Source organism: Rhinatrema bivittatum, chromosome 2, assembly GCF_901001135.1.
Source record: "Rhinatrema bivittatum chromosome 2, aRhiBiv1.1, whole genome shotgun sequence".
Classification (NCBI taxonomy): domain Eukaryota; kingdom Metazoa; phylum Chordata; class Amphibia; order Gymnophiona; family Rhinatrematidae; genus Rhinatrema; species Rhinatrema bivittatum.
This window is the reverse complement of record NC_042616.1, coordinates 37164570-37185925: the sequence shown is the minus strand read 5'-3', so window position 1 is coordinate 37185925 and position 21356 is coordinate 37164570. Positions and strand designations below refer to the sequence as shown.

General features: G+C 42.1%; 1 protein-coding gene across 1 annotated transcript; it reads right to left on the bottom strand.

The window, feature by feature from the left end:
* Positions 1-219: 219 nt before the first annotated feature.
* On the bottom strand, positions 220-20383 carry LOC115083840 (gastrula zinc finger protein XlCGF26.1-like). The gene is made up of 4 exons (XM_029587867.1): positions 20186-20383; positions 19735-19861; positions 8080-8202; positions 220-4486 (listed from the first exon to the last, which is right to left on the bottom strand). The coding sequence occupies exons 1-4, from the start codon at positions 20207-20209 to the stop codon at positions 2787-2789; spliced, it is 1974 nt and encodes a 657-aa protein (XP_029443727.1). The 5' UTR covers positions 20210-20383; the 3' UTR covers positions 220-2786.
* Positions 20384-21356: the final 973 nt, after the last annotated feature.

Below are 21356 nucleotides of genomic sequence, written 5' to 3'. Positions count from 1 at the left end.
TGTATGGAATCCTTGAAATTGGGTTTTGATGGAGGCGGCATTTAAATTATGCTGAGTTGACTCGTTGCATGGATCTTTTCTGTAATGAATTATAACAACTGAAGATAAAAAATTATTTTTAGAAGAGATGAAGGTGATTATTGCCAAGGTATATCCTTGGATGTCTAATATTTGACATTGTAAACAAAGAAAAACTGTGACCTTGGACTCCATCTTCTCATGATTCCTCTGCTGAGAAATTGGGATGGGCTCTTTTTTTTTTTTTAGAAAGGACATAAGGCAAAAGAGGCTCATTAAACACACAAGGGAGGGCACAACAAAGGAAACTTCATATTCTGGTAAACCTACGGATTCATCCTTGGTAGGTTTGTGAATCTCTGAATCTGTTGTGAATTTGTCTTTTCAACCTATCTCCCTACATGAATTAAAGGTCTATCATTTACATAATCTATTCACACTGCAAACTTTATCAAAACATAAATCAAAAACAGAAGATTTTTAAAATCATTCAAAAATAATATTAAACTAAAGCAAATACATACATTTAATACATTTCATATTATACAAACATGGAAGGGCCAACAAACAGTAAACAAAACAAGAACACATAAAAAACACAAACATCAAAAATCAAACAGGAAAAAATCTAAAAATCAACAGTACCACCACCCAAAAAATGAATCATAATGAGAGACCTCAACAAAAGTAGAGATCACTGTGACTTAGCAAAAAAAATCCAAAAATAATCCCAATTTGAAAAAAAACAAGCGGAATCCTCCAATTCACCAGTCTCAACGAATTTACAATGTTCACAATTCTTGACATACAATTGCCCATAAATCTCTCTCATTATCATATTAGGTAGGAGATTTCATTCAAGAAAATAAGCAGCGATCATATTAACCCCACGTTTCACTCCAAGTTTTTTCATGGGAACCTCACCGCTACCACATTTTCATGGTCTCTAATTACATCATTTGATACTTGAGGATCTTCTCTTTCTCTATAAGATCAATATGTTGCCTGGTTATGAACCCTTCTATAAGCAATGCCATTCTTGTGTTTTTTCCTCTATCACAATATCCAGTTTTCTTGCATCAAGCTGTTTATTTGTTATGATGGAGATGTTCCAGGTAATCACAACTTCTTCATTATCTACAATTCTCTCAGGGTTGTATACCCAGTGTTTTTCTGGTATGGTGATGTTACAATGGATTAGACGTGCCACCTTATTATGCCTTCCTGTATACAGAACTTCTGTCATCAACACTAACATCCAGCGATGAAGTGTGTAACTGTTTCTAGTCCTATTTTACAGAGTCAGCATTTCTCTGTTTTATCATTTTTTTTCAATGCTGGCTGTAAACCAAATTGTATGTAATCTGCTATCCTGTGCTACAATTATCAATCTTTTATTCTCAAGTGTAAAAAATCACCTCTCCTTAACCATTCATGAGTCTAATCTTGACCCATGTGGGGTTTCTGAAGTAATTCTCTGTACCTCCTACTATAATGTACCTCACTCTAATGTAATTTCCTCACTATTATATTTGTATATTTGCCAATTGATTTTCCTTATCTGTTGGTCAGATTCTTTAGAGTTTTTGTCTCTTGTTTTGCAAATTCTGTTGTCTCTTTTCCAAAACATGCTGGTAAATTCACATTAATTCCACTTGCTGAAATGATCATTCAAATGAAATGATGGAGACAGATTTTGACCATTTACTGAAGAAGTGCTGAAGTAAAAAAGTAACAGGCTCTGTTGAAGCTGTCAGGTATCCTTGAAGGCCTATAAGCAGATTTACATGCACTACCTCTGTTGAATGCAAATCTCATGCATATTCTTTGCAGATATCCTGAAAACCAGGACTATTTTTGGCTCTTGAGGCCCAGAGTTGGCATTTCTTGATATAGGAGCCTGAAACTGATTTTGAAATGTGCTATAACACAAAATAAGATAGAAGATATTGATCAACTTGCAAATCCTTCACTGTCCTATAGTTTTTGAATAGTAGAGTGGTCTAATAAAGATCTTAAAGAGTTGGATGTAAAAACCAGAATATTTCTTCATAGATTTCATGTAATTTGTAAGAATCAGCATATGTTGAGATTGTAGGTAAAGGAGGTTGGACCTTATAAACAGATTATACATAAAGAACTGCTCATATTCATTACGGATCTCCTGAAAACCTGGTCTATTTGTGGCTCTTGAGTACTAGAGTTGGCTAGTGCTGTCCTATTATTCTTTTCACTAATCTTTTCTCTCAGTAACTTGAGCTGAATTTGTGCACCCTATTTGTATATGCTGCTTAAGTCCTTTTATAATAAAGTCCTCAGAAAGAGATATTTTTCTTTTTGCTTAATTTGGGGTTATGGAATTTTACCTTTCAGTCCTGTGGTAGATTATCTGCAGGCTCTTGCTTTTTGCTTTCTCAGTGAAGCTTTTATTCCAGTATGGGTTCTCAGGTGAATTTTGAGATATTTGAGACTAAAGCTTTTACCAAACTCAGCACATTATTTATTTATTTATTTATTCATTCAAAAGCTTTTATATACCGGTATTCGTGGTAACATCATATCGGTTTACAAGGAACGAGGGGTGTGGTAACTTGGGATAAGCATAACATAATAATATAATAAGTTATTCCAATCCATTATGAATTTTCTGGTGAATTTTGAGAGTTATTATTTTATCTGAAAATTTCACCACATTCAGTACATATCAATTGTTTCGCTTGACTGTGGATTCTCTGGTATTTTGTGCGGTTTACCTTGCAACCGAAGCTTTAACCACACTCAGTACATGTAAATGATTTTATTCCAATGTGTATACTCTGGTGGCTTGTGAGCTCACTTTTCTGACTGAAGCTTTTATCACGCTCTGTACATATAAATGGTTTTATTCCAGTGTGGATTCTCTGGTGGCTTGTGAGATTGCTCTTCTGCCTAAAACTGCTGCCACAATCAGTACAAGTAAATGGCTTTACTCCCGTGTGAATTCTCTGGTGAACAGTGAGAGTTTTTTTGTGACAGAAGCTTTTCCCACACTCAGTACATGTAAATGGTTTCACTCCAGTGTGGGTTCTCTGGTGTTCTGTAAGAGATGTTCTACGAGTGAAGCTTTTCCCACACTCAGTACATGTAAATGGTTTAACTCCAGTATGGGTTCTCTGGTGGATTTTGAGATAATTGATGTGACGAAAGCTTTTACCACACTCGGTACACATAAATGGTTTTACTCCAGTGTGAATTCTCTGGTGGACTGCAAGAGATTTTTTGTAACCAAAGCTTTTACTACATTCAGTGCATGTAAATGGTTTCACTCCAGTGTGGGTTCTCTGGTGTTCTCTGAGAAATGTTCCGCGACTGAATCTTTTGCCACACTCAATACATCTAAATAGTTTTAATCCAGTATGGATTCTTTGGTGATATGAGAGATAGCTCTTCTTACTGAAGCCTTTTCCACAAAGAGTACATGTAAATAGTTTGACTGCTGTATGAACTCGCTGGTGATGTGTGAAGTATGTTTTCCTACTAAAGCTTTTACCACACTCATTACATGTAAATATTTTCAATCTAGTGTGGGTTCTCTGATGATTTGTGAATTTTGTCTTTTGACTGAAACTTTTACCACATTCAGAAGATGTAAATTGTCTCTCTCCTTTGTGGATTGTCTGTTGTGGGAGGTCTGCTTTCCTACTGAAGCTTTTTTCAGACTGAGTGCAAGAGAAAGATCTCTCCTTAGTGAGTGTTTCTGTTGCTATTGAAAAGACTTTCTTTTGACAGAAGCTTTTATTGCATTCATTACTAGAATTTTGTCTCTCTCCTTCACAGAATTTTGGATGTTTTGTAACGGTTTCTTTCTCATTGAAGAGTTTGTCACTATCAGTAGAAGAAACTGCTTTCTCTTCTATGCAGTTTTTCTTGTATTTTGTGACGCTTGCTTTAGTAAATAAGCTTTTTGAATGTGCTGCATTTGTACACTGTCTCTCTCCTTTGTTGATTTCCTGGTGTTGCATTAGTTCTCGCTTACTACTGAAACCTGTCTCAAACTCAGAACATGTAAAAGGTTTTTCTCCTGTGAATGTTTTCTTTAGTTCTTCCTTCTGACTGAAGGTTTTCCCACAGTCTGCAGATGTAGATGGTCTCTCTTCCATGTGAGATCTCTGCTGTGATTTCAGAGTCACTGGATCCCTGAGAAATATCCCACAAACATCACATACACATTTTTCTTCTGTTGTATGGTTTCTCTGCTCTTCCTCCATATGTGGGGTATTTCTGGCACTTTGCTCACTAAGTGCTGAGCCTCCTGTTGAATTTCTTTGCTTCTTTTCTTTGATGGATTGACGCCTGCATTTTTTACCCCTCTCAGAATAGGAAGACATATTCTCTGCATCTCTTTCTGATAACATCTTGTTCCCTTCTGGATTCTCACTGAGCTCCCAGGGATGTGTCTCTGTATAACTGTATCTAGGATTACCATTTTCTAGATAAAAAAAAAAGTAAACATTGGGCATTACTGTGAAAGAAACACAGTTGAATGAGTTCAGTAATACAATAACAATTGTTTTTTCTTGAGTGTTCTTGCTATTCTTCTGAAGAGGTCATAGTGTGAAAGTTTTACAAGCAATGCATCATACCTATTTATTTGATTTATATTCTGCTTTTTTTTTGGCACTTCAAAGTGGATAACATTCAGGTACTGAACATATTTACCTCTCCTCAGAGGGCTCACAATGTCAGGGCCCGAGTTATTAAGGCTTTTCTCCCATTCTGTGTCTATGGGGAAAATGCTTAGTAAATGAGGCCCTAAGTTTGTACCTGAGGCAATGGAGGGTGATGTGATTTGCCCAAGGTCACAAGGAGTAGCAGTAGGAATTGAACCTTGGTTTCCCTGGTTCTCAGCCCCCTGCTCTAATCACTAGGCTACTCCTCCACTCCAAACAATATTGGCCTATAATGCTGTGTGTTGTCCTCTTGCATGGGAAGGAAAGCGACAAGATGAAGAAATTTTAATTAATGGCTGGAAAGGGACAGTAAATAAATCCATGGCTCTAGCACTAAACTAAGGGAAACTTTGATAAAATGAGAAAAATAGTTAGAAATAAAATGAAAGGAGCAGCTACAAAGGTAAAAAGTGTGCAAGAAGCGTGGACATTGTTAAAAAATGCCATCCTAGAAGCACAGTCCAGGTGGAAGGAAGGCAAAATGATTACCGGCATGGTTAAAAGGTAAGGTGAAAAAAGCTATTTTAGCCAAAAAATCTTCATTCAAAAATTGGAAGAAGGATCCAACAGAAGAAAATAGGATAAAGCATAAGCATTGGCAAGTTAAATGTAAGACATTGATAAGACAGGCTAAGAGAGAATTTGAAAAGAAGTTGGCTGTAAATGCAAAAACTCACAGTAAAAACTTTTAAAATATATCCGAACAAAAAGCCTGTGAGGGGATTGGTTGGACCATTGAATGATCAAGGAGTTAAAGAAGCACTTAGAGAAGATAAGGCCATCGCGGAAAGATTAAACGATTTCTTTGCTTCGTTGTTTACTGAAGAGGATGTTGGAGAGATACCCATTCTGGAGAAGGTTTTCAGATGAACTGAACCAAATCATGGTGAACCTGGAAAATGTGGTAGGCCTGATTGACAAACTGAATGGTAGTAAATCACCTGGACCGGATGGTATACACCAGAGGGTTCTGAAAAACTAAAAAATTAAATTTCAGACCTAATTCAATTAATTTGTAACCTATCATTAAAATCATCTGATGTACTTGAAGATTGGAAGATGGCCAATGTAAACCCGATATTTAAAAAGGGATCCAGGGGTGATCTGGGAAACTATAGACCGGTGAGCTTGATGTCAGTGCCGAGAAAAATCGTGGAAATTATTATTAAGAAAAAAAATCACAAAACATTTAGATAGACATGGTTTGATGGGACACAGCCAACAAGGATTTACCCAAGGGAAGTCTTGCCTCACAAATCTCCTACATTTTTTTGAAGAGGTGAATAAACATGTGGACAAAGATGAACTAGTAGATGTGGTGTATTTGGATTTTCAGAAGGCATTCGACAAAGTCCTGCATGAGAGGCTTCTACGAAAACTAGAAAGTCATGGAATAAGAGTCCTTTGTGGTTAAAAGGCAGGAAACAGAGAGTAGGATTAAATGGTAAGTTTTCACAGTGGAAAAAGGTAAACAGTGGAGTGCCTCAGGGATCTGCACTTGGACTTTTTATATTTATTAATTATCTGGAAAGGGGTTAGATGAGTGAGGTGATCAAATTTGCAGTTGAAACAAAATTATGCAGAGTAGTTAAATCACAAGCAGATTGTGATGAATTGCAGGAAGACCTTGTGAGACTGGAAAATTGGGCATCCAAATGGCAGATGAAATTTAATGTGGACAAGTGCAAGGTGATGCATATAGGGAAAAATAACCCTTGCTGTAGTTACACAATGTTAGGATCTATCTTAGTGAGGAGTTACCTCCCAGGAAAAGAGATCCAGACCCAGATCATGGGCACAGTATGCTATGGCGATCAAAAAAGCAAACAGATTGTTAGGAATTATTAGGAAGGGAATGGAAAATAAAATGGAAAATGTCATAATGCCTCTGTATCGCTCCATGGTGAGACTGCACCTTGAATACTGTGTACAATTCTGGTCGCCTCATCTCAAAAAGGATATGATTGCGATGGAGAAAGTGCAGAGAAGGGCGACCAAAATGATAAAGAGCATGGAACAGCTCCCCTATGAGGAAAGGCTGACGAGGTTAGGGCTGTTCAGCTTGGAGAAGAGACGGCTGAGGGGGGATATGATAGAGGTCTTTAAAATCATGAGAGGTCTAGAATGGGTAAATGTGAATCAGTTATTTACACTTTCGAATAATAGAAGGACTAGGGGGCATTCCATGAAGTTAGCAAGTAGCACATTTAAGACTAATCAGAGAAAATTCTTTCACTCAATGCACAATAAAGCTCTGGAATCTGTTGCCAGAGGATGTGGTTAGCGCAGTTAGTGTAGCTGGATTTAATAAAGGTTTGGATAATAAAAAATTTTCCAAATTAAAAAAAAAATAAAAAAGGTTTGGATAAGTTCTTGGAGGAGAAGTCCATTAACTGCTATTAATCAATTTTACTTAGGGAATAGCCACTGCTATTAATTGCATCAGTAGCATGGGATCTGCTTAGTGTGTGGGTAATTGCCAGATACTTGCAGCCGGATTGGCCTCTGTTGGAAACAGGATGCTGGGCTTGATGGACCCTTGATCTGACCCAGTATGGCAATTTCTTATGTTCATATGCTTAATAGAAGGTCTAACTTAGTTGTATAAGGCTGAATATCGGCACTTATGTGGCTAAGATAGCATGATAAGTAGCCACACCTCAGAATGCCCTCATCCCACCCACCACTTAGCCTGATATCTCTTTATCCAGCTAAACAGTTAACCAGCAAAGTGGTGATCACTGAATGTGGCTGAATATTCAAATAATGCCACTTAGCCATAAATGTCCAAACTTATCTGGCTCAACAGCACTGAATATTAACAGGTACAATACACTTATAGGTTATGTTTGTTCTTGATGAAAGTTTAAACATTAAAAAAGAAATTGTCTTTATAAAAATACATAAACTATTACACTTTAATATGCAAATATATGCAGAGGCGTTGCTAGGACATGAGCCCATATGATCTCCCCCTGAGATTTTGATAATTAAATTCACAATCATGTAAAAATGCTAGACACTAATTTACCTAGATCCTGTTTCTCCTTATGCAGACAATTTCAAAATCAGCTTCAATTACCCTGAACTAGTTGATTTTATTATTATCTGCCATTTGCTGCCAGTTTCTTATCAAGTCACTCTCACCAGATCTTTTCCACTTGGTGAGGATGTCCTTGCTTTCACAAAATTACTTAACCCTCGACCACCTCTCTCTGTCTGTAACTGCTGTCTGTAACAGAAACACTGTGAGTGATTACAGAGCTCTCCAAAGGAGCTTGTGAAGGGGTCTCTGCACTTCCACTCTCCAGCTCAGCAGTTTTACCCTGCTCCCTCATATTACTGCACTCACCTGAGCTTTTACTGCTTTTCTCAGTTTCTTCTTCCTCTGATCCCGGCTCATCCCTGATGTACGGCTCTTCCCCTCGTTCAATGCAGGATATAATATCAGGGGTGACAGTCGGAGAGCCTGATCCTGGGATAAGAACACTGCATTAGTTTTCTCATCATCACTCAGAGTGTAATTCCCCCAGATTAGAAAACTTTTCAGCACAAAGATATTCATCAGCCAGAAGGAAAAAAATATTCAAACCCTTGTTAATAGAGGAACAGTTTCAGGCCCCTGTCTGTCTCAGAAATCTCAAATAAAACCCCTCTGCTCATCTTTTAAAGTCTAGCTCCCACTTTGAACAGTTTAATATATTATCTGCCTTGTAATATACACCAGTCTCATTATTCTTTATTTAGATATAGAAGGTCCCTGTTCAAGAGGTCTTTCAATGAATAAGCATGAGATCTGGGTTGCATACTATTTCTCTATTTTATGCCAATAGATCTCATGTGGCAATTCATGCATATTCACTGTGTTAATCCCGAAAACCTGGCTGGGCTGCGGACCTCAAGGACTGAGTTTGAGAACACCTGGCTTACAATCTAATAGGGTCATTTTTCAAATCGCGTTATGGTGTTTTTGCAAGAGTTAAGGCTTTTCCTCATGCGAAAAACGCCTTAACGCGTGCGAAAACACTTTAACGCACGCGATAAGCGCCATAACGTATGGTGTGATGCAAATTTGTTTTTTTTTCCATTTGTCTTTTATTTATCCAATAGGTCAACAGGACATGGTGTGATGCAAATTTTAAAAAGGGGAGGGTTGGGGAGGAGTCCAGGGCGGGATTTCCGAAAAAGTGGGCTGGCTTTGCACTTTGCGAAGCCATAACGCACCATATCGCACAGTTTTAAGCTGAAAATAACTACAACTTTTTTAATTGCGTTAAGCTGTGCGTTGTGGTGCGTTATGCCCATAACGCGATTAGCGATTTTTCCGCAAATTCTCTCTCTATTTTTCTACTACTGTCTAATTTGTTTGTGCCATTAAAAGTAGCGTAACTGTGCTGCTTCAATAGTACACAGAGGTCCAGCTTTAATACAAACCAATTTAAGTTTATTTAATATTAAAAGCCAATTTTATGAGACCTCTGGGAGATAGAGAGGGAGCTTTATATTTTTCCAAGCTCTGCCTGCCTATCTTCACGTTTGTAAGTGAGGGCTGACTTTTTATAGATAAAACATACAATGATCCCTAATAGGACTGCATAGAGTATCAGGTACCACGTGGGTCTACATCAGAGACTTATGGCTAAGTCTCCCTGGTCCCCCCTCCCACTTTAAGATCCAATTAGGCCTAGCAGAGACCTACATGTCTGATGATTAGTTTCAGTAGGCCACGTGTCTGATGATGGCTATCAATCATTCTAGTAGTTCTTAGCAGTTCTTTGTTCTGTCACTCCTATGCAAGTCGTTTGATCAGACTCATAATCTTATGGGAATATCCAGTTACACTGGGCCTCTTCAGACGAGACAGCAGAGACAGGATTCTGTGAGAACATAGCTTGGTCCATACGTTTGTTGTGACCTCATGACCCTTCATCATATCTGGCTAGGTCTGAATTAATTCCAGATGTCTCCCAGTAGCCATTCCAGCTCAGGTCAGTCTGAGTTCCTTCATAACCAGAGTCTGTTTGAGTTAGGCTAAGGCAGCAAAAGGATTCTGGGTAAGTGAGCCAAAGGCCTGAGCCAAAGTCTTCATGTTAGGCTGCACATATATCACCGCATGCAATATTTACAGCAATTTGATAAATCCGGCTATAAGTTGGTACCTGAGGCAATGGAGAGTACAGTGATTTTCCTAAAGTCACAGGGAGCATCAGTAGGAGAAGTGGAATTTGAACCCTGGCTTCTCTGGTACTCAGTGCTCTGATCTTACTACTAAGCCAGTCCTCCACTCCACCGTCTGCAGTATATTTAGCCCTACTTTTATTAACTCTTCCTCTCCCTTGAAGTCTCATCATCATATTCCTGGGCCAAGGATGACTTACCAGGCTCTCCTCAGCATGTCCAAATGTGATCCCGGAGTCCAGACACTAGGTGTCACTGTAGAGCAATTTATTTATTTATTTTTATTTATTTATTTGTGTTTTTCTATACCGGCATTCACGGAAGTTCGTATCATGTCGGTTTACATAAAACAAGGGGTGAGCAATACATTATAACGTACATAGCTAAAACGTAAGAGTATACATTACAAAAGTATAACAAGTGCATAGAAGAAAAAGTTACAATAAAACAGGGGTTATTCTAACTGGGATTAGAGTTAGAGGAGAGATAAAAAGTTTAACAAGAAGTAAAACCTTGTAGTGATTGGTTGGTATTGTCTGTTTCAGTTTAATAGAAGATGCTCAGTAATGCTCAGTAATAGAAGATGCTCAGCAATGATAGAGACTTCCCACCCCTGTGGGCTGAGAGCTGCAGCTTACAACCAAATGCACTGTGCAACAAAGCAACAAACCACAAGCTGCAGTATATGCAATATCACCTCTCCTCATCTCCCCCAACACTCGCCACTCCTCACACTGCCCCAAGCATTCATAGCTTCTCTCCACACCCAGATATCATTCTTGCTTGACTGAGCTCTGGGTGAATCCCTCCTCCCTTCTCAGCTGCGGCAGACACCACACAGTAAAGAGAGGAGGGGGAAGCCGGCTCGGGGTAGATTGTTTTTGGTAGAAGTTAAAAAATTTTTGTGGCAAAGATGCAGCAATTCTGCAGAAATTCTGTGGGAGGTTTGTAAAAATTTATACATTCATTTTTTTTTCCAAAACAATATTTATTCTGGGAAGTGCGCAATACTTCAAAGAAGACACCTGACAAGTACAATGAGTTGTTAACCATAAACAGGCAATATCATCATCCAGGTTTTACAGATCGCCAACCCAGAAACATTTTTCAACATTATAAAACCTCCAACGTACAGCTATCAACCCATCCTATTCCCATTAACATCCTACCACAACAACCGCTCTGCACAGACAGACATCCATTCACTCCTCTGCACCTTGTAGAGTGTTGGGTTTTACCACCATCCGTCCAGTTAATGCTATCTGGAGAGCCGCCCAGGCATAAACAAGGCTTTCTCCTTTACATTCACTAGCATGTCAGAAAATGTGCAACCACAGTGCAATGTACACATCAGATACCGTCCTTGTCTCAAATTTAACATATCCAGCCTTTCACGCTGTCAAGCCACGCTATCAGTACCCACTTACAGGCTGACGGCGAGGCCAGAGTTAGAGATCGCCTCTCATCCTTATGTGCATTCGGCATGTCAGAGAAGATCCCCTCCAACAAAAGTACCCCTCCCATCTATAGCCAGGAGGATCCCGGCAGAGGCGGACATATGGTGAAGGGTCTCCCTCCAAAATGGCAAAATCTTTTCACATTGTTTGAATTCATTTTAAAACACAGGGCTGGGAGTAAGCCAACAATCGGTTGCAAAGCGGGGGATCCATTCAACCCCCTGCGATGTCTTTTTCACCTTATCAAAATAACAGTGATGAATCAACTCGAAACCATATTTCTCTCACCAGGTAGATCAATACTGTCAGTACCTCTGAATACCCACCGTAGTAATTTCGGTCTGCAGAACCTTACTCCAATAGCTGCTTACATCACTCAAAAGTCTGGGAGATTCCAACCTACCGAACTTGTACCAATGAGAGAGAGAGGATTTCTCTGCTCTCCAAACGCCATGCATACGATCCACCGACTTTGACCATAACTGTATTTTTCCAGGGGGGTCACCTTAAGAATGAGAGAGAGTGCCTGGCCTGCAAATAGGCACAAAAGGTCATACCCGGCTTGTAGCTGGGAAAAGGATTTCATAACATATACATAAGTATTAAAATGTATTGGGTACTTCAAGCCTTTATTCACACTCTGGTGTTTACTACACCAGAGTGTGAATAGAGGCCTGGCTCATACCCAGGATAAAATCTTGGTTTCCTAAGATAGGCAAAACAAGAAAGATTTGGCAAAGAATGTAATGTCCAGGCAAGTTTAACTTCAGTTAGTCAGCCAGAGTGACTCACTGTTCTCTTGATTAACAAATGTTGGTCCCTATTCAAACCCGATCACACTACCTCAACACCTTTCCAAGGTGAGTAACTGAGCTGAACTTTTCAACCTTTTTACTTAGGTATACACTGCTCCTAACTTATTTCTAGCTTCTGGCTACTTTTTGGGGTTTGTTTGTTTGTTTGTTTTTTGTTAATACAAACATTCAGTTTGTATTAAATACAAACACTCAGTTCTTTAAAAGTCTGCAGAACACTCAGTTCTGCAGACTTTTAAAAATAAACACACTACCTACTGCTTACTAGCTACCTTATTGACTGACTATTTAAAAATACAAACAGTCTAACTTGTTTATTCACTGCCTTTCTGACTATTAAAAGCACAAACACACTAAATAATATTCCCAAATAGATAACTTTGCCCCAATACTTTTAAAAAAGACAATGTCCCAAGCAAAAACTTACTGATTCCTTTCAGCCACCAGCAAGGTGATCCTCTCCTCTCAGTGTTCCCACTGAGAATCATGCGCTGCTGAGCTACTGTCTGCTTTCCCCTTTGTTCTAGTTTAAAAGCTGCTCTATCTCCTTTTTAAAGGTTAGTGCCAGCAGTCTGGTTCCACCCTGGTTAAGGTGGAGCCCATCCCTTCGGAAGAGACTCCCCCTTCCCCAAAAGGTTCCCCAATTCCTTACAAAACTGAATCCCTCTTCCTTGCACCATCGTCTCATCCACGCATTGAGACTTCGGAGCTCTGCCTGCCTCTGGGGACCTGCGTGTGGAACAGGGAGCAATTCAGAGAATGCTACCCTGGAGGTTCTGGATTTAAGCTTTCTACCTAAGAGCCTAAATTTGGCTTCCAGAACCTCCCTCCCACATTTTCCTATGTCGTTGGTGCCCACATATACCACGACAACCGGCTCCTCCCCAGCACTGTCTAAAATCCTATCTAGGTGATGCGTGAGGTCCACCACATTCGCACTAGGTAGGCATGTTACCAGGCGATCCTCACACCCACCAGCCACCCAGCTATCTACATTCCTAATCATCTAATCACCAACTATGACGGCCAACCTAACCCTTCCCTCCTGGGTAGTAGCCCTGGGAGACACATCCTCAGTGTGAAAGGACAATGCATCACCTGGAGAGCAGGTCCTTGCTACAGGATCCTTTCCTGCTGCACCAGGTTGATGGTCTCCAATCATGAGACCTTCTTCCTCCAAGACAACACCAGGATGCCAGACTGGAGTTGGGGCTTGTCTACTATGTCCCTGAAGGTCTCATCTATATACCTCTCTGTCTGCCTCAGCTCCTCCAGGTCTGCCACTCTTGCCTCCAAAGATCGGACTCGTTCTCTGAGAGCTAGGAGCTCTTTGCATCGCATGCACATGTACAACTTCTCACCGGTGGGTAAAAAATCATACAATTGACACTCAATGCAAAAGACTGGGAGGCCCCCCTCTTGCTGCTGGACTGCTGCCTTCATCTCAAATTTGTTCAGTTCCTACTTAAGTTTTAGCTTGCTATGGAAGTTGGAATGAGTCTAATTAATGTATTAATGAATTCACTATATGTCTGGTAGTGGCCTACAGGGGAATGATCAAACTCTTTAAAATGTGTGGGGGATTTCTGAGTTTAAGTTAAAAGGCATGCCCTTCTTCACCGTGCACATTAGTACCCAACAAAAAGGGGGAGCCGATTGTGAAAAAGAATGGCCACTCCTCTCTTGTCTGCACAAATACGATGAATTGTCCTATCCATTCTCTCTTTAACTTGGAATGTTCTATGTTGGAGAGATGAGTCCCCTGTATGAAAATGATCTGTGACTTTAACTTCTGAAACACAGATAAGTTTCTTACGCTTGACTGGAGAATGAATACCGTCCACATTAAGAGTAGTAATAGACAGTTTAACCATAAGGCAGCACATGAACGATCTCACTTGCAGCTAAATAGTACTTCCTCTCACAGTTCTCAACTGCTCCCTAGCCCCAGGCAGCCGACAGACCAAAGTGAACAAACCCAGCATATAGACAAATATAGTAGGATTTTTTCCTCGTATTACCACTATCCTCATTCGCTCAACACTGGACCACCATGCATACAGCCATCCGTAACCCACACACACACTTAAGCCCCCAACAAATATCTTGCAGGGCACATCCCTTCCCGTTGCCCCCAGCATCCACTCCTCACCAGCCAGGGCGAGCCGTCCTGTCCAACAAAACATAAACGTCGCATGCCATAAGAACAAGGACACAAAATAAAATATAACAGAACACCTGGAAAGTTACTGTCACTTGCCGGTGGTAAAGGTAAAAAAAAAAAATGCAGAAGATCTGGATCTGGAAGATAACAGACGCAAGTCGGGTACAGTTCTATGCTGAGAGCATCACATCCGATCGCTTCCATCTTCTGCGGTGGACATCTGTTAGCACGTGGCGAGCCGCAGACGTTACCCATGCCCGAAAGGGAACAGAACTATATAACCTGTCAGCTATTGTGCTGTGGGAAGTGGGATAGGAGAAAATTAACCTAGTCCAGTCAGCTTCTACTATGTTCCTGCTGCACAGGCGGCTGATGTGAGGGGAAAGGCCCACGTAAAGATGAGGGCCCAGCACAAGCAGAGGACAACCTCAGTATCTCAAAGAAGAAAGCAGGAACGAAAAGGATGATTCCTGATGCAATATCAAGTACTGCGGTCTAAGAAATACCTAGAACGCTGCAGATATAAAAAAACTTGCAGGTTGCCTGGGAGCGAGCCGTAAACTCACTGATCGCGGACATCGCTACCACAGTTTTCCTTACTCGGATTCGGTCGTTTCCTTCAGTGAAGGCAAAATTACAAACTCTTGCCCTTGCAGAAGGCACGAAGCTTTGCTGGGAAAAGGAGCGCAAACTCCACTCCCCAGCGATACAAACTCTAAGCGAGCAGGCAGGCAGGCACCGTGCTTTTCTCCATGCACTGCGACGGGAGAATAATTGTTGAATAGCAGCAGCTTAGCCCCCCTGGTATTCCATCAGCTCAGGCTTCTCCGCAAGCCCGGAGCAACTTGGCCTTGTGTGCCCCATTGGGACATTCATAGCCATGATGGGTCCTGGTTTATCCGTTTCCTCCTGTCCGGGGGCCGAGCCGGCGTGCACATTCACCGCACAGCGGATCTTTCCTCACAGCTGGGGGCCCAGTTGGTCCGGCAGCCGGCTTTTCAACGACTCGCAAACTGGTCATCTGTTCACGGAGTCAGGGATACCTGAAAGCTGCAGGTCATTTCTACGGTCCCGGTTTTCTTTTTTTTTTTTCCCCCATTTAAAGTTTTTATTAACCAAAACAGAATAGACAGTGAATCGCATACAGCAAAGGTACTGATGAAACAAACTGAATGTCTCACAGTATCAAATACCAGATTATATATCTGATCGAAAACATCGAAATATCTCATAAAAAAAATCGATAAAGGAAGCGATCAGGCGATTTACTCTACAGCACCTGAACCCTGATAACTTTTTTGTCCTTAACCCCCCTCCCCCCTACCTCCTATACATGTAACATAGGGTAAGTTAGATGCAAGCTAAGCGAAGAATACGGAGAGGCACCAGTAACCAAATCTCAAATTCTCTGTAAGTCAAAGTATCACGGAATATTCATTCAAACATTTGGCAATGACGGAGAACGCGGGTCCTGTGTAGATTTCCAGGTCGAATAAGCTTGCCGCGTCTTTTCAAATTTAAGAGTACATTTATGCTGAAAGGCTGTTATTTTAGGCAATAAATATATTTTGTCCACCTTCTGTTTGTATGTCTGCTTCTGTTGGCACATCAGGCGCTTCCCATAATTTTGCTGTTTCACAACGAGTGGCTGTCAGAATATAGTGAGCCATCCTATCGCGATCCTCCGAAATTCCTGGGATTTTTAACCCTGGTAATGCCCGGCCTGGGATAAGAGCGGCTAAGCCTGTTAATCATATCTCCCAGCCACTGAAACATCTCCTGCCACATTGCCTGTATTAAAGGGCAGCCCCACCACATGGGAAAAAATGTGCCTGCCAACTCACAAGCCTGCCAGCATTTGTCCGATAGGCGTGGCATGATTTTATGTAATTTCTGAGGGTACACATACCAGCGGTACATCGGTTTGTAGGCATTTTCTTCTACCAGTGACGAGGCGATGTAACCTTTCCCCTAACCTCTGATAGATGCTCTTCCATTCCCGGGGTGACCATTCTACCTGGAGATCCCGTTCCCAGGCCATGGTTCTGGTTTTCTAAACCCGCAGGTCTTGTGGACTGCTGTCAGTCAGCCAGTTGTCAGGTCATCCGCGCCAGGTCATCTTCTTGTACCGTCACCCGCTGCTCCACTTCCCCCCAGATGTTGTTTCCAGTGGCTATCAAAACCCTCCTTTATCTTCTCCACTGCTGACTGTCATTTCCTGAAATGATCATCCAGCGCTGCGGACCCCCCATCCTCTTGGGCCGCCATCTTTACTCCTGTGGCCTTCACTCTCTCGAGTTACATGCAGGGGTTGTTTTTTTGTTTTGTTTTTTTGAGGTCTCGCTGCGCGATTCAACAGTTTGTCAGGAGGAAAGGAGAGCAGAGATGAAATCTCGACATGATGAAATCAGGAAGAAATATGGAAAGACCCCATTCACAACTGAACTGATTTTCTTTTATGTGTCTGTAAGCCATAAGTATTTTAAAAATGAAGTTTGCATTTAAAATACTTAAACAAAGATACTTTGTTCTTCACTTACAAGAACAAAAAAAAAAGAAAAGAAAAGGAAGCCATCCCTGCAACCTACAATATTTAAATTAAAAGAAAAGGTAAAATGGCCATAATTGTGCGTTCCTCGGATGTTCGGATATCAGCCATAATCTCCACAACCAAAGTAGCAACCTTAAATCAGCGGATTAAGCAGCAATTAGGTGGAGCAGTGTGGGAGCTTCAACCCCTCACATTCGGGTACCCATGCTGCATTACTGAAAACCCTCTAACCTTTTATTTGTATTTTGAAACTTACAATTCTTTTCTCACTTTTCCTATGCATCTGGATAATTTATTTTGCTCTTTTGTGAGCTTTGAGGGTGGAAACATGATCTTATCAATACTGAAGGGATGGGAGGAAGGAGAACTGTTCCGGGGATTGGATCTCAAAGATGGAGGAGGAGAAGAGATGATGGGGGGGGTGGGGAGGGGAGGAAGGGAGACTTGGAGATGTGACAGGAAGGAGGGGAGGCAAAAACATGAGGAAGAGTAGTGATGCGCTTTTGTTTGAAACAAAGATTTCCTGTTTCCTTTCATTTTGTTTTGAAAATGAAAGAGAAAACATTTCTTCATTTTTCTATCATCCTCAAAAGAAAAACAGGAATTAGTAGCCGTCCCTGGGACATCTCCAACATGGAGAACCCCTCGGCAGCAAAAATGTTTCCACGTCCTCATTCCCACTTTCTCCCCCACCTTGGACCCCCCTCCTCAGTATCCAACCCCATCAATGAGGTCTTAACAGGGCAGAAGTAATCCCCGGTCCCTCCTCCTCCTCTTCCGCTGCAGAATCTAAAACGGCATTGCCTGACCTGAGGCCTGCACCATCATCAGCTTCTTCCATACAAGGAAACGGCGCTGGCGGGGGAAGAGGGAATGCAGATCACTCCTGACCCATGGAGACCCCCACGGATGGGGGAGAGCAGGAGGTCTCATCAGGTGAGGGGAGAGGCACTGGCTGACCTGAGGCCTGCACCATCAGCTTCTTCCATACAAGGAAATGGCGCTGGCGGGGGAGGAGGGACTGGGAATTACTCCTGACCCATGGAGACCCCACGGAGGGGGGAAGGCACTGAGCAGGAGGTCTGGGTGAGCGAGGGGAGAGACACTGCCTGACCTGAGGCCTGCACCATCATCAGCTTCTTCCATACAAGGAAACGGCGCTGGCGGGGGAGGAGGGACTGGGGATCACTTCTGTCCCATGGAGACCCCACGGAGGGGGGAAGTCACTAATCAGGAGGTCTGGGGGAGAGCAGGGAGAGGCACTGGCTGACCTGAGGCCTGCACCATCATCAGCTTCTTCCATACAAGGAAACGGCGCTGGCGGGGGAGGAGGGACTGGGAATTACTCCTAACCCAAGGAGACCCCACGGAGGGGGGAAGGCACTGAGCAGGAGGTCTGGGTGCATGCAGGGAAGGTGAAGGGAGGGTGAGGATGAAGGAGGGAGGGTGCATGGCCCCAGTCAGGACACCATTTTTTAAATCATTTTTGTTTTTTGGGTTTGATTTTTTTTCTCTTTCATATTGTTTGGTTCATTTTTTAAACAGTAAATGAAAACATTTGCAGTGCACACCCCTAGGAAAGAGAGGGAGGATCAGAAACTGAGGGGAAAAAAAGGAAGGATGAGAAAGGAGGTGGATTAGAAATGACTAAAGAAGAAAGGAGGAGACATGGAGGAGATGAAAACAGGAAGGGGAGAGAAAGAGAAGTAGTAATTCGAGATCTGAGGTACTGGCCAAGTTTTAGGAGCCATTTGTTTCAAGTTAAAGACTGAAACTGTGGCTACTGAATATTTCATGTGCTGGCCAGTTGTGAGAAGGGGGACATGGCCACCACAAGACATCAAAAGCCTGGGGATGGAAGGGGTTTCAATAGCAGCCTGTGGGCACTTTAAGATCCTGGTCCATGGCTGTGACCGAGTGTTTCCCTGAGGTGAGATCTCACCTTCTCTACCAGCCCCAGCAATGCAGGATTTAGAAATGTGCAGGACACAGGATCTGCAGTTTAGTAATTCCAGAGAAATGCACTGTTTTACCACAGCTTAAAATGGCCTCAAAATGATCACAACAGCACTCACCCACTTTTCACTTTTTAACCAAATCTCACCCGGAAAACCTCATGTTCAGAACTGTCTTTATCATGACTCAAGATAGTGGAGTGGTTAGAGCAGTGGGCTATAAACCAGAAGACCAGGGTGCAAGTCCCATTGTCGCTCCTTTTGACCTTGGGCAAGTCACTTTACTCTCCACTGCCTCAGGTACAAACGTAGGCCTGGATTTTCTATTGGCGCACAGGTTTGTGAATCCCACAGTAAACAGGGGGGGGGCGGGACTGCGAAAGCCGGCAGCGATCGCACCACCGTGGTGTTATCGCTGCCAGCTTTCGCACCCAATAGCGCCACCGTGAAAGGTGGTGCTATTGAGCGCGCTACTGGCGGCGATAATGGGTCTTATCTTACGGCCACATCCGCCCTGATGCTGCCCCAACTCCTCCTCTTCCGGTCCCGATTCCACCCCTATCAAGGGACTTTTTGCGTGCGATACAGATAGAAAATGACCCCCTTAGATTGTAAGCCCTCTGGGGATAGGGAAATACCTACAGTACCGGAATGTAATCTGCTTTGAACTGCTGAAAAAGTGCGAAAAGCGGAATATAAAAATATAAATTAAAAAAAAAAGATTGCTAATACACATTTATTTATTTGGATTTACTGTCCACCCTTTTGAATAAGAAATTCACCCAAATCAGAGTACCTCATACTAGAATGGCAATCTACATACAGTCAGAAACTAAATAAGTTGTAGCAGCAAGTTAGAGGCTCTCATATGTAAAATTGTCCCTTACCCAGTGAGCTGAGCATCTGATAATTCTCCTTCATCACCTCCTTGTAAAGCTCCTTCTGCCCTTCATCTAAATCCTTCCACTCCTCCTGGGAGAAATAGACAGCGATGTCCTCAAAGGTTACTGGGACCTGAAACACAAACCAGAAACACTCAGCACCTTCTGCATCCCCTCCATCAAGAGACCTCCCAGTGCTGGGGCTCGGCAGGGCAAGGGGAGAGTTTTCTGGGTGTAAATAATTCACTGTCACAGAGCAAGCTTATATGAACTGGAAATTAGTTACACATAGAATCTGAGACACAAAATTTTACGTTGTTGGACTACTGATCTCTCTCCTTATACTGAGGAAGATCCCAGAGTACCTTTTCTGTAGCCTAGGTCTGCAGTGTCCCAGGTTAGAAAACTGCAGCAGTGTTTGTATAGCGAGAGCAGGAAGTTGGGAGCAATCTCCTACCTGCGAAGAAGCTCCTGCAGGCATTTCCTCTTTGTGTTTGTTGCTTTCAGCAATATAAATTAATTGGGGGCTCCTTCTCAGCTAGGCAACAGCTGAGTGTCTTAACTTTTAAAAGGACAGACGATTTCTGGTTTCCAGGATGAAGGGAGAAAATACTCTGTGCCTTTCTATCTCCAGCACATGACAGCTCCTCTTCCTGTTGGGCGCAGCCTGATTACATCACGAGGAAGAGGGAGGTGCTTTACACAGCACTGTCACTGTAGGGTGGAGCCTTTTCTGGTTCATTATGAATATTCATTGACTCATGCTTCTATCTGGGCTTTTAAGGTTACCAATTCACACCTTACTCCCCCGTCCTTCCTTGCCTGCAAAAATCAGCATCATCGTCATTTATTTATATCAAGCTTTTCCAGCAGACGAGTTCAACGCATGTTACATCATAGGATGAGGTCTGCAATAGGCACAGCCTACATCCATAATACAGAAATGAAACATTGTAAATAAGACAGAGTGATAAATATGTAATCCCTGTCCCAGTCAGCTCTTTGGCATGGAGTACATGGGGAGGACCATGGATGGCCCCATGAACTCCCAGGGTTCCCGCATGAGGGGGAAGAATGTCTTTTCAAGGCTCTTAAGGTTCTCTCTCTCTCTCTCTTTCTCGCTGTTTTGCAATCCAGTCCAGTCACATACATAAATTACTCTTCTCTCCAAAGCTATTCTTCTAAATAAAATCTTTGCTGAAACTGGTGGCAGGAAACACAAAGTCTAATATAAGTACACCAGAGAATAGTGCCTTAAAGTAAACAAAAGTCCCAAACTCCAAAAGTACAGTGTAGGCTCTATCACACACTCTTTCCCACAAAGGTTAGCTCTTCTGCACACCCAGGACCCTCCCAGTGGAGGAATAGCCTAGTGGTTAGAGCAGTGGCCTTATGAACCAGGAGACCAGGGTTTAAATCCCACTGTTTCTCCTTGTGACCTTGGGCAAGTCACTTTACCCTCCATTGCCTCAGGTATAAACTTAGATTATAAGCCCTGGATAGGGAAATACCTACAGTACCTGAATGTAATCCACTTTGAAGTGCTGAAAAAGAACAAAAAGCAGAATATAAAAATCTAACTTAATTTAAAAAATCTATTTTCTCAGTAACACTTCTTCCCAAAGCAC

Bases quoted from the DNA above. Each gene is read 5' to 3' on its own strand.
- LOC115083840 (XM_029587867.1), bottom strand. From the start codon at position 20,209: ATGCCTGCAGGAGCTTCTTCGCAG. The intron at 8,203-19,734 runs GTAAGGGACAAT...TTCTTATCCCAG, and splicing joins TCAGATGCTCAGCTCACTGG to GATCAGGCTCTCCGACTGTC. The intron at 4,487-8,079 runs GTGAGTGCAGTA...TTTTTTATCTAG, and splicing joins GAAAAGCAGTAAAAGCTCAG to AAAATGGTAATCCTAGATAC.